This window comes from Xenopus laevis, chromosome 2L (assembly GCF_017654675.1).
Source record: "Xenopus laevis strain J_2021 chromosome 2L, Xenopus_laevis_v10.1, whole genome shotgun sequence".
NCBI lineage: Eukaryota > Metazoa > Chordata > Amphibia > Anura > Pipidae > Xenopus > Xenopus laevis.
In genome coordinates this window covers 190884384-190898474 of record NC_054373.1, presented here as the reverse complement: position 1 = coordinate 190898474, position 14091 = coordinate 190884384, and the positions used below count along the sequence as shown (strand labels likewise).

The 14091-nt window shown below is 41.2% G+C and overlaps 1 protein-coding gene across 1 annotated transcript in view; it reads right to left on the bottom strand.

The window, feature by feature from the left end:
• The window catches only part of trim26.L (tripartite motif containing 26 L homeolog), a 47855-nt gene that overhangs the window by 31825 nt on the left and 1939 nt on the right, over positions 1-14091 (bottom strand). The window contains exons 3-13 of the mRNA XM_041582891.1: positions 13600-13765; positions 11952-12132; positions 11559-11719; positions 10461-10641; positions 8894-8955; positions 4966-5166; positions 4426-4528; positions 3330-3451; positions 2386-2718; positions 1910-2041; positions 274-403 (exon numbers count right to left, since the gene is read on the bottom strand). Coding sequence (XP_041438825.1) covers positions 274-403; positions 1910-2041; positions 2386-2718; positions 3330-3451; positions 4426-4528; positions 4966-5166; positions 8894-8955; positions 10461-10641; positions 11559-11719; positions 11952-12132; positions 13600-13765 — 1772 coding nt within the window. The remainder of the gene's footprint in view (positions 1-273; positions 404-1909; positions 2042-2385; positions 2719-3329; positions 3452-4425; positions 4529-4965; positions 5167-8893; positions 8956-10460; positions 10642-11558; positions 11720-11951; positions 12133-13599; positions 13766-14091) is intronic.

Sequence of the window (14091 nt, the reverse complement as noted above, 5' to 3'; positions counted from 1 at the left end):
CATAGTCTGGCACCTCCTTGTTGGGAAACCTTCTAGTAATAAAATTGTCAACATAAATCCCTCTTTTTGAAACTGTAAGGACATAAAAAGGATTCATTCTTGGTAGATCAAGATGCTAGAGAATGTGCATTCACTTCTGTCTGTGTAAAGAAAATGTGTTCAGGACAATTGCATTTCTGTTATGTTTAATGTATAATTGTAAGGTTGCCCCTCCTCCCCTTTGTATTCTGGGAGATATCCCCTAACTCTACAGAACTTCAAGTTGGGACTCACCTGCTGCTCTTTCCTCATAAACGTCAGCCAGCACTTTCATGTTCTCCATGCTTTCTGTGTCATCCTCCTCTTTGGAGAGAGCTTTGAGGATCTTACTGCAGGCCAGAGCTCCAACGATACAGTCCTGGGACTGAGGCACAGAGGTTCCAGTCATCAGAGATAAAAGCAGAGATAAAAGCAGAGATAAAAGCAGAGATAAAAGCAGAGATAAAAGCAGAGATAAAAGCAGAGATACATCTATTGGCAGAGTAAGGTACTGGCACTGGAAAGCACTGATATTGAACGATATAGGCAGAAGCTTCCATTAAAGAAACATTAAATACTCTCTGACTAAGGACAAAAGAAGCCATGAAATTTGGTACATGTATGTCTGAATGGAATGTAGAACATGGATAGAAAACAACAATTCTATAAAATCATTCCACAACAAAGAACTTTAAACTCTTTAATGATATGATTTCTAGCACGGGTGTTACTAGAAGGCTACTATGAGACTTCTTCTTTAACATCATTTTACTTTATGTATTTACTGTTAAAGGGAAGTAGTGCCAAACTAAATCAGGAGTTGTATAACTTTGGGTTTATTTCTATAAATGTGAATGTAACCTCCCCTATTGTGTTTACTGCAATTTGTGTTCAATTCATACTGTTTCCTGGGTGCTTCATTTGACACCTAACATAGGGCCTTAAGGAGTTAAGAGCTCAGCTATGAAAGACTGTGACAGCCGCAGCAATGCACCTATGGTATTTGGAATATATGATACAAGAAGGCTGTGGATTTAGGATATTCTGTGGCTGGACACCATCCAAGTTCTGTCATCCAACCTTGAAGATAACATCATGGACGCCCATTGTGAAGTTGTACACATGGGCTATTTAATACCAGCCTGGCCTTATTCCAGGTTGTAGTCAATGATATTCAGTGCTAGAAATGCACACACACATGGGACAGTAATGAAGAATTTGTGGCGACCTCCCTTGAGAAGAAAAAGGAGTCATATTGCTGCAGGTCCACAGTTCAGTAGACCCACGCATGTGGTAAGGACAATACAAGGTCACAGTAGAGGTGCACCTACATCAAGATACTGTCATTCCTCTGAGGACACCAGAATTAGGTTCTACAAATGAATTTGATCACCCACACCACTGTTGACCCAAGGGCTCATGCCTGTGAAGGCCCATTTACTTCTGCCCTATAAGCATTTGAGTGCATGAGACACCATGGGATTTGGACTTGTCGACTGGAATGTGTGAAGTGTGGACAAACAATTAAACTACACTATGAATTTGCAATGTAACCTGTTTCAAGTAATTGTGCCTGGGTTCTGGAGGAGTAATCCACAAATAGTTGCCATGTTTCTTCTGTAGGAGCCATTGTGCTATGGTAAAGCACGGCAGACTTCAGGAGAGGCAAATGACAATTAATTACCCCCATTTCCAAGATGCTATAAATACAGTACATGGGAGCCCAATAGTAGGGCATTAACTCTTCCTAACTGGCAATAAGAACAACACGGGAAGACGTTCCCAAAAGGTGAAAATCCATTTAAAATGTAACTTTGCCTCTCATTGCCTTGGAATTGTCTTGGGTTTCCCCACTTAGTTTTCTGGTTGGAATGATATTATCCATTTATACCTGGCACCATATGATCTCTGCCAGCTCCGCTCGGTTCTGCACAATACACCAGATTAACAGGTCTCGGACAGGGTGCTCCAGTTGCAGTGTACAATCCGATGCTAACCTCATAGACGATACTTTCCCTGATATCTGAAAAGAAAAAACAATGTCCAGAACTGGTTCCATAAAGTGCTTCATTAATTGTTCTTTTCTAGAGCTCTTCATATATCCAAAGCCCATGCACCCCTAAATGACATGCCAAGCTGAATTGTGGGTAATGATCAAAAACCCTAATAATAATAAATTATCCACTCATCTATGCTGAATAGGAGGCTTGTGTGGACTGATGTAAGTTAGCAAATAAAAGCATCACATTGATACCAATTTTTACTCTGCACACATCTAACTGGCTAACAAAGTACAACACTTTTACCTCTTGTATAATACACTTCATTGTAATTTCTATTCCACGTTCAAACACCCTGAGAGGTCACCTTAATTTTGATGTGTGGCAAATTCCGTGTCCGATGGGACCTCACGTCAGGATACAATGGCTCAGTACGTCCCCCCAGAAGCTCCTGCAGGACACGGGACACATGATGGAGCTGGATCGTCGGCCCATTTATTTCTGTTGACTCGTCCAACATGGCCTGTCGCTCCAATTTGCTGCGAATCAGACTCGAAGGCTCAGTGTTGTTATATAATTCAGTTAATACATCCCACGTTAGAAACTCGGACAGACTCACACCGCGTTCCAGAAATAAACGAAGAAAGGAAGGCTTATCATCAATTAGTGAGACCATCAGGGATGGATACAGGTCTGAAGGCTAAAAAAACAAATGGAAAAAAAAACATGGTTCCAATGTTCTGTATAGTGATGAGTACAATGAAATGTGATGAGCAGAGGTGAGAATATCAAGTATTTAATATACAAGAGCCATGAATATCCTGTAAATGATATCCTTAGTGCTTAGTGATTGGTTATAATTGGAGCTTAGTGATGTCATTTCTGTCACACAACTTGTGTATTATAATAAATAAAGTACCCCCTGTTGCAAAATATAAGGATATTAGAAGTTACCTCGGAGTTCCTTATATTCTACAAGAGGGGGTAGTTTATTCACTATATATGTATAATGATGGGTAGAGAGGAATATAATAAGTATATAAGTAAAATATAAGTATATATTTCAGAACATTGTACATTTTCATCATTAAATGAAGTAAAGCTGAGTAGGTAACCTTGGCACAGTTATGGCAGTCTTGGGGACCCCATTTTCTATTGCTCTTTTGTGGTCCCGCTATGACAGGAATTATGTTCCTCAGACAAGAGAAAAATAACCAGTGTTGGTAACTTATTGCACAGAGGACAGAGATCAGATAGTAAAGAGGAGGATTGTTGAAAGTCTTCCCATAGAGATATACGCAGAGTTCTAACCTTCCACATCCAGTCTTCAGTGAATATTTGGCTCTCAGCTATATCAGGCCGGTTCCACGCAACTGCCAGTTTGAGCTGATGGTCCCAGTTCTCCTGCCCTGAGAGGTCAGTGCTCCGAGAAGCTGAGAGACACAAGAACCAAGAGTTGGTACCAACAGTCACATGGTGTAATGTTCTAATGATCAAGGTTCACAAACTCATTGCTTGGTGCTGGGACTTTAATGGGCACCTTTTTGCCTTTTGCTATCCTTTCCTTTTCCCCTACTTCCCCTCCTACTTCCAGCTTGTCTTCTGTTCTCCATGTCTTTTTGCACTCTCCCCCCCCCCCCGACACACAGAGACACCAGTGGGCAAAGAGCTATTTGTACATTTCTAGTGGTTAGATTCCATTGAAATATAGACCTGTGATCTTGGATCTTGGGTCCTGGGGTTTTGTAGATGAAGGGTTTTCCATCATTTGGATGGTCACACCATAAGTCTTCAAAAACAACATGCCATAAAGCCAATATGACTATTTTGCCACCAATGTGGATTAATGTAGCCTAGCCTGGAACTTGTACAAGGCACTGTTTTATTAGTTCAGAGATAATTGTAAAAAATTAGAACTATTTGCTTAAAATTGAGTGGATGGGAGATACCTTCCTGCAATTCCGAGCCCTCTGGATAATGTTAATCCACAAAAGATCCTCAGGGACTACTGTAGTTTAATGTGTAATTAACTCTTCCAACCAGTGGTGTGGAGTAGCCACCTCTAATGTAAGTGTCATGAAAGCAGAAGTTGTTCCCCCACGTAGAACTACAGGTTTCACATCACTTGGATTCTTCCTCTGGAGCAATACTGAACCAACTCTTCAGTGGAATTATTTTGCTCTCTGCATAATGGGTTTCTGGTTAAGGGACCCCATCCCTATGGGTTGCCGTAGGGTTAACAAATGTCTATTTCAGTTCAGGAGAAATAGTGTGAGCTCAGTGTTCTACAAGAGATGGACCAATTAGCATTTTTACCTTAAAATAATATCATCCTCATAGGTTTCATATATATACAAAATGCCCTTGATTTAGTTACCCCCAATGGAATTCACACTGAGTTACCAACCTTTCAGCAATGCCTGAAGAATCGCCACGTCCATCCCCTGTTCTTCAGTTTTATCTTCTCGAAGAATGGTGAGGAGCGACCCCATACGGACAATGTCCTGAATCTTGACAAAGACACATCACTAAGCACGAAATGTTCCCCATTGTGGTGAAGGTTCCCCAGAAATCAATATGTCCCATCACTTCTTAATAAACGTTTAGTATGTTAGGGATGGGCCTTTTCTTTGCAATTGTTCAGATGGGCTTCATTTATTTTGATACTAAAAGCCAAAAACACTGTGACTGTGAGGTTTTCATTTTATTGTCACTTTTGTTTGCTTATATATCTGTATAGTCCCTCTGCACCTCATCCACCTGCTTCCCAGATGTTACAGTAGAGTTCACTAGAATTAGCTGTGCCCAGAATTTTAACATAATGTACCCCAGGAATCAGTGTTCCTCGGGATTAAATCTGGCAGTGATTGTGCTGAATAAATAGGCATTAACTGATACACAACAACAATGTATATGTGTGTGACAACAAAACATAATCCCTCCCTACCTTTTTTGTCCACATGATGATCTGGGCCTCAGTGAAGCTTTCGTAAGTGTCCTGGAAGAGGTTCTGCAGCTTCTCCTTGACCAGAGAGATGGTAATTCTGGAAATATTCAGATTGGCCACCTGGGCAATGATGTCAGCCACACGGCCAGAGCCCTCCACTATCACACACGGTGTGTTATTGCACATGGAATTGTAGATAGTCTGAGAGAGACACACATGGAAGAATAACACAAACCACAGAAAAACAATTCTACTCAATGGCAGAATATGTCCTGGGGAATGACAGATCATGTATATGCTTATATGATGAGTATGTAGGGTGTTGGGCAGTGCTTTTATGATGGGTAAGTAGAGTGTTGGACAGTGTTTTTATGATGAGTATGTAGGGTGTTGGACAGTGTTTTTATGATGAGTATGTAGGGTGTTGGACAGTGTTTTTATGATGAGTATGTAGGGTGTTGGGCAGTGATTTTATGATGGGTAAGTAGAGTGTTGGACAGTGTTTTTATGATGAGTATGTAGGGTGTTGGACGGTGTTTTTATGATGAGTATGTAGAGTGTTGGACAGTGTTTTTATGATGAGTATGTAGGGTGTTGGACGGTGTTTTTATGATGAGTATGTAGAGTGTTGGACAGTGTTTTTATGATGAGTATGTAGGGTGTTGGACGGTGTTTTTATGATGAGTATGTAGGGTGTTGGGCAGTGATTTTATGATGGGTAAGTAGAGTGTTGGACAGTGTTTTTATGATGGGTAAGTAAGTGTTGGACAGTGTTTTTATGATGAGTATGTAGGGTGTTGGCCAGTGATTTTATGATGGGTAAGTAGAGTGTTGGACAGTGTTTTTATGATGAGTATGTAGGGTGTTGGGCAGTGTTTTTATGATGAGTATGTAGAGTGTTGGGCAGTGATTTTATGATGGGTAAGTAGGTGTTGGACATTGCCAGTAGAATTGGGTTACAGTATCTAGTATTGATACACTGTATTGTCAAATGGATGTAGACTTCTACTTATTGCTGCCACAGGCACCACTTCATAATAAAATGAGATTCTTTCCACTTTCCTGTCACAAGAGTCACAACTAAGCTCCAAACACAATGGATTTGCTGAGATGGAAGTGGAGCAACAAGACTGGCCTGCTCCATGATTCTTTAATCTGTAACTTTCTTCATTTGATATTGGGTTCACTGCATCACCTATTAATGGGATTCTATGGCATGTGATGTGTTAACAATGTTTCAATGTGAAAGGGTATTTTAATCTGTAACTTTATATGTGATTTAATCTTGGTTTTGCTGCACTACCTATTAATGGGATGATGATAGGGGATTACATACAGGGTTAATAAACTTTATGGGTGGGGCTGTACACATTTAAAGGGATACTGTCATGGGGAAAAAATTTTTTCTCAAAATGAATCAGTTAATAGTGCTGCTGAAATGCATTTCTCAAAAGAGCAAACTGATTACTTTATATTCAATTTTGAAATCTGACATGGGGCTAGACATATTGTCAGTTTCCCAGCTGCCCCCAGTCATGTGACTTGTGCTCTGATAAACTTCAGTCACTCTTTACTGCTGTACTGCAGGTTGGAGTGATATTTACCTCTCCCTTCCCCCCCCAGCAGCCAAACAACAGAACAATGGGAAGGTAACCAGATAGCAGCTCCCTAACACAAGATAACAGCTGCCTGGTAGATCTAAGAACAACACTCAATAGTAAAATCCAGGTCCCACTGAGACACATTCAGTTACATTGAGAAGGAAAAACAGCAGCCTGCCAGAAAGCATTTCTCTCCTAAAGTGGAGGCACAAGTCACATGACCAGGCGCATCTGGGAAACTGACAATATGTCTAGCCCCATGTCAGATTTGAAAATTGAATATAAAAAAATCTGTTTGCTGTTTTGAGAAATGGATTTCAGTGCAGAATTCTGCTGGAGCAGCACTATTAACTGATTCAATTTGAAAAAATGTATATTTCCCATGACAGTATCCCTTTAAGGAGATAGGCTGCCGACGGCTTCTGATGAAATGAGTTAAGCAGGCAGCCCACACTAGAGCCATGCGGCTGTGATTTTGAATGATTATTAAATACATTTAGATTTTTTACGTTTGAATATGGGCTTCTCTTATCGTTTTTTGCACAAAGTCTGACATGAATTTGCTGCGTGGGATCGCGGTGGACGTTGAGCACGCTGACGCCATGTTTTTTGTCCAGTAAGTGCTCCCACTGAAGTATTTTGTGGACTCCTCCAAGCCCTCTCCTCACCACCGACTGTGAGCCAGACCTGATGCCCAACATCAATGCCCGACTTCTTTACAAGCAGTGGAAGCAAATACTACCAACTATATCTCAACATCTAATGGGAAGCATTTCTAGAAGAGCAAAAGCCAAAAACGATTTTAAGGGCAAAAAGAGCAGCAACTTCATATCACTACTCTTGGTTTGGAATGAAATGTTGGGCAGGACATCCATCTATGTTTGGCCATAGAGTTTAAGTCTCGAATGCTGAGGAATCCTGAATTCCAGAATCGCCAGACCTTGTAAACCATAAGGACATAAGTGTTTTCATTGCTCAGGTCATTTGTAGCTCCATGGGCAGGGCTCACAATGCTGAATCCATCCAGAATGTATTAGTCTTGAGAAAAGGATCTGGAAATCTCACAAGCTGTGGCAGAAGTAAATGGCAGTTGACAGTTAGGGGCCCATTCACTAAGTTCAACTGAAGGAATAGAGGAAAAAAAGTTTGAATTTCGAATGGTCGAATATGGCTACTTCGACCATCGAATGGGCTACTTCGACCTTCGACTACAACCTTCGACTTCGAATCGAACGATTCGAACTACAAATCGTTCGACTATTCGATAATCGAAGTACTGTCTCTTTAAAAATGTCTTCGACCCCCCTAGTTCGCCAACTAAAACCTACCGAGGCCAATGTTAGCCTACGGGGAAGGTCCCCATAGGCTTCCTAACACTTTTTTGATCGAAGGATAATCCTTCGATCGATGGATTAAAATCCTTTGAATCTAAGGAATTGCAAAAAATCCTTTGACTTCGATATTCGAAGTTCAAGGATTTTAATTCGCCAGTCGAATATCGAGGGTTATTCGACCCTTGATACATCTGCCCCTTAATGTAGATAACTGTCAGGTCATGCTTGGGATGTATTCATTTGCCGCTACGTATATCCTTAATGGGACTAAAAAACCAAGACTGAGTTACTCCTAGGTGTATATTAAAGTAAGGCCTATATTTAGGAAATATGCGGAATGGCGCATATCCTCCTGAGGAAGTGTGACGCACCACGTGAAACGCGTAGAGGAATTAATATTGTGGACTAAACATTGGTTCAATGCTGTTTTAATTTCGGATCTTGTGAGTATACCCAGTTGGGGGCTCTTTTATCAACAATTAAAAATCTATACTTCACTATATTGTGTTCCTGTCTTTGTTTTATCCAAGGTTGTGAAGATTGAACTGTGTTTGGCCGATATTCCTCTTAAATGTGGTGAGTAGGTTTTCTCTCCAGAGAGTTTCTTATTGCCTCTATTAGTGGGGTCACTGACACTGTGGATGTGTATTGAGCACTAACGTATCTGCATTTTCTGCACCAGGAGTTTTCTTGTTTGCGCTTCTTCTCAGAATAAATTTCAAGTTTATATTTAGAAAGAAATGCCAGTCAGCAGCATGTAAAGCTAATAGAGAAAAAAGGTTTTAATGAAGGTGCTGATTTCATTGGAAACGGAGAAATTGTGGAATTCTCTCCTAGAAACAGTTAGTTACTGGCCAAGTTCCTTTCTAGCAACTGAATGAATTTTAACTGAAAATGGAAACTGCACCAGGTTTTTTTTAAAAAAAATGTTAATACTCATTTTTCAGATTTGTATAATTTTTTTCATGCTTTGTGGAAAGTGACTTTACTTACATCCAGTGTCCCGGGTCCTCCTTCCAGCACTACACAAACTATAGGGATCTTTATGGCTGTTCCTGCAAAATGGACAAAAAAAGCCAAAAAATATTGTCCTGAAATATTGGAATATATTGTATTTAATGAGAGAGGCCCACAGCCACAATGCAGACAAAAAATGTTTCATTATCAGCTGGTTCATGTTATAGAATTGGCCTTCATTATTTATTTATTATTTATCATTTTTTAATTATTTGCTTTTTTTCTTCATCTGACTCTTTCCAGTTTTATAATGGGGGTCACTGACCCCATCTAAAAAACAAATACTCTGTAAGGCTACAGATATATTGTTATTGTTACTTTTTATTACTCATCTTTCTATTCAGGCCTCTCCTCATTCAAATCAATGCATGGTTGCTAAGGGAATTTGGATCCTAGCAACCAGATGGCAGAAATGGCAAACTGGAGAGCTGCTGAATAAAAAGCTAAATAAGTCAAAAACCACAATTAATAAAAAAAATGAAAACCAATTGCAAATTGTCTCAGAATATCCCTCTCTACATCATACGAACAGTTAATTTAAAGGGGAAACAACCCCTTTAAATGGGAGTTCGATTTCTGTGATTTGGTTGGAAGTTAGAAACAATAAGATAAAAATGTGAGATGTATAAACCGTATAATAATATGAGGGGATCTGCTGATGTTTATTAACTTCAATATGTTCCCAGATATTTTGCTATACACAAAGACACTACTAATTACAACTGTGTTTGTTCTCTGTCTTCCAATAAAGTTTCAGTTAAAATAAAATTCTTCCAAGAAGATTCCATTCCTAATCCTAAATGGTATTGTTTATTCCCGTTAAGTGAAGAGGGTTGGATTATATAAGTGAGATGGAGGATTATTATAACAGCCCCATCAATGTGACTCCTCCTACACAGGGCCCTCCCCAGGCAGCTGAGAACCCTAGGTGTTGGGATCCCCTGTAGTTCGGTGTGGGGGAGCCCCTGGGGCCAACAGTCCTACTTCTACAAATACTCCTACATAAAATACTGGGGGTGGGAGGGTGTGTGCAGAGACTGGTGTATAGACTAAACCCCTAGTACAGGGGAAACAAGGGGAGGCAGAGGAGGAATAAGCAAAAGAGGGGATTTAGTCTAAGTTTAGTTGCACTTAGTCTATGCACTGTCTCCAGCTCATTTATATCCCTCTTAAGGACTGGAGTCCAAAACTGCCCCCATACTCCAGATGAGGCCTCACCAGGGACCTATAAAGAGACACAATTATGTTTCATCCCTTGAGTTAATGCCCTTTTTTATACAAGAACTTTATTTGCTTTAGTAGCCACAGAATGACACTGCCCAGAATTAGACAACGTGTTATCTACAAAGACCCCAAGATCCTTCTCATTTAAGGAAACTCCCAACACACTGCCATTTAGTGTAGAACTTGCATTTATATTATTTTTGCCAATCTTGCATTTATCAACATTGAACCTCATTTGCTAATCATAAGCCAGTAATAAGATAAATACGCTGTATTTTGCGCAGTTCCAGGTATATCGGTGCCTCTCGTCCTTTCTCACCTGCTTTCTCCATCGTTTGCGCTGAGATGTATTTCTCCAGTTTGGCTCTCAGGGGAATTTCAACTCCATATCTTCCAAATGTCCCATTATCCACCAGAATGAAATGTGTGTGGTTATTATCTAGGCAGCAGAGCGACCCCTGTGATCCCTCGTCCATCTGATAAACAGCGGGGGCTCCTCCCTGCAACCACCAGAAACGCTCAGTCAGCTGGGTCACATGACAATGCAGAGATCATATCAATATAAACTGGAGTATATGGAAAATTGACTTTATCTTATTTGGAATGACTGGGAGCCAATGGAATCACTTAAAGGGATACTGTCATGGGAAAACAATTTTTTTCAAAATGAATCAGTTAATAGTGCTGCTCCAGCAGAATTCTGCACTGAAATCCAGAGCAAACAGGTTTTTTTATATTCTGTTGTGAAATCTAACATGGGGCTAGACATATTGTCAATTTCCCAGCTACCCCAAGTCATGTGACTTGTGCTCTGATAAACTTCAATCACTCTTTACTGCTGTACTGCAGCCAAACAACAGAACAATGGGAAGGTAACCAGATAGCAGCTCCCTAACACAAGATAACAGCTGCCTGGTAGATCTAAGAACAACACTCAATAGTAAAATCCAGGTCCCACTGAGACACATTCAGTTACATTGAGAAGGAAAAACAGCAGCCTGCCAGAAAGCATTTCTCTCCTAAAGTGCAGGCACAAGTCACATGACCAGGGGCAGCTGGGAAACTGACAATATGTCTAGCCCCATGTCAGATTTCAAAATTAAATACAAAAAAATCTGTTTGCTCTTTTGAGAAATGGATTTCAGTGCAGAATTCTGCTGGAGCAGCACTATTAACTGATTCATTTTGAAAAAAACATGTTTTCCAATGACAGGATCCCTTTAATTTACTGGCATAGAAGAGCTAGTTGGACCTCTTCCATTTCTACCTGTTCATATAGACTCTAGGGTCTGAGTCACCTCCACTGGACATGGAGCTGGAGAGTAACATATGGAGGATAATGTTGATTTGTTTAGGCATAAACAATGATTTATATATGAGATTGGGTCCTAAATGATCCAGTAGAACTTCTTCTTACCGCCTCACTGATCAGCAACTCCCTGTTGTGTACGATGCCCCAGGTGGCAATGCCAATGAGCACAATGTCAGACTCATGTTGGCCTCCACTGAAATCCCGCACAGCCTCTCCGACGTGCTTCATGACACCCGCATGGGACCCGCCTGTGATGATCCAGGCACCTTGGAAGGGACATTTAAAGGAGGATATTTTGTAATAAAGGAGAAGATTTACCATTTTGGCTGAAGATATTGTGAGCTGGAAAGTTGGAACACCCTAGGGGTACAGGAGGGGACAGATTATAGGGAAGGCAAGACAGTGGCAATGGGGGATTGGGGTAACCATGTGTTAGAGTACCATCCCACTCCCACATACCAACTATTAGTTGCTCCATGTTGCCCATTGCCCCCTTACCAGTACTCTGTGCTGCCGTCACGAGCCCCCGGCTGAATTCAGTCTTGAGTCTGGGGCTGATGTTGAAGTTCTTGGCTCCTCCAGTGACAGAGATGAGAAGGTTGGGGACACTGAGGTCCCACTGTTGGGTCATTAAGTCAAAGAGCAAGCGAGGAGGGGTATCATTGGAGGCTCGTACGTACTGTATTGGGACAATAACATGGTGCAAAGTGGGTGATAGAACTCGAAGCACAAGTTTATCTGTATTAAACTTTTCTCCTATGGGACTCAAAGCACTTTTATAGCAATCCAGAGAGCCATGAAAGGAACACCCAGAGGTTAAGTGGCTTGACTGTAAGGAAGCAGAATTTTCACAAATACAGTAGAAGCCATGACAATGGAAGCAAATCTGAACTTTTGTTGCCCTATTACCAAAGGTGCTGGCACCCATACATGCACCTCACCAATTAGCACCATCACCAATGCACCTGCCCAGCCTACTCTGAATTATAGACCATTGATGCCAGTGACCTTCATGTATTAAGCAAAAAGAATCAGTCTGTGGTAAGAGCCTACTTATTCCCTACTCATTCCCTACTCCTTATCATTTCATTCACTTTTTCTTCTTATACCCTATTCATTCCCTACTCATACTTCCTACTTATTCCCTAATCATACCCTACTTACTTCCTATTTATTCCCTACTCATACCCTACTTACTTTCTACTTATTCCCTACTCATACCCTACTTACTTCCTACTTATTCCCTACTCATACCCTACTTACTTCCTACTTATTCCCTACTCATACCCTACTTATTCCCTACTCATACCCTACATATTCCCTACTCATGCTCTACTCATGCTTTACTCGTTTCGTTCACTTTTTCTTCTTATACCCTATTCATTCTCTACTCATACCTTACTGATTATCTATTCATACCCTACTCATTCCCTACTCATATGTAAGCTACTTATTCTCTACTCATACTCTACTCATTTCACTTCATATCACTTTAAGGGAAGGGGGTGAGTAAGGGGAAGAGTGTCACCTCTGATGACATTCCCAGGAGGGAATAAAACACATTGGGGACATTAAAGAAATGTGTTGTTTTCTCACAGTGATGTGCCCATTCCTGCCATTCTCCACATGTGGCAAAGAAACATCAATGTATTCAATATATTCCTTAATGGTCACTCCTTCTCTACACTTACAATGCAATGGTCATACATTGGAGCCCTTATGGAGCTCCAGCTTGTAGTCCATTCACTGCCCACTCATTTGTCTCTTGTATTTACCATATCTGGTTTCAGGACTCTGAGATGAACAAACAGCTCAAGTGGAACTGGACAGATGGCAACCCAAACTTTATTAGTACCATGTGGTTTTTCCTACAGGCAGGCCCCACCCATACAGAATGTACATTATTGTGCTGCATGTTAGTCCCCCCCAGCCCCTTTTGCACTTTGCTGCCCCCACAAACAGGCAGGTGGACAAGGAGGCTTGGGGTGGGCCTGAAGGTGCACGCTGGGCCCCACTGAGGTGTTTTTTGCTGGGGGTCAGCCTGTTAAAGGTACGCCACTGGAGGCAGTGCTGTTGTTCAGAGACACAGTGAACCCCACAAGAACAGGATTGGGGTGCAGTGTACTGTAAGTTCTGTGTAACTCACCTTTGCCCAAGTCCTTGTTGTGCCAGTGAAAGTCAGGTCTCCGTGGGCATCTGAAGGAAACTCTCGGACGTGTTTATGGGGGTCCCACACAGTACCGGGTTCCACTGAAGAACTTTTATGGTCTCCAAAATGTGTGTGTCTGGTGTGTCCACAGCTGCATGAATCCCTAGGGAACACTCGTGGGAATGAGAACTCAACGGGAACATTCATTTCATCCAGGGTTAATATGGACAGACATGTAGAACTACTAATCCCAGCACTCTGTCCCTTAGCTCCACATGTTCAGCAATAGAATAAGCAACAGCCCAGACGCCGCAGCACCAGTAATATTCAGAGATAATTTGTAATTGGTCTTTATTTGATTTCTTTGGTATTCTCTATGACTTTCATTGAAAACTGATGGGGAAAAGGAAACTTGAGGCAAGGGCAGGAACACAGGACAGGGGAATTGGGCTCCTTCTTTGTGTATTAAAGTCCAGTGAATATTCATCT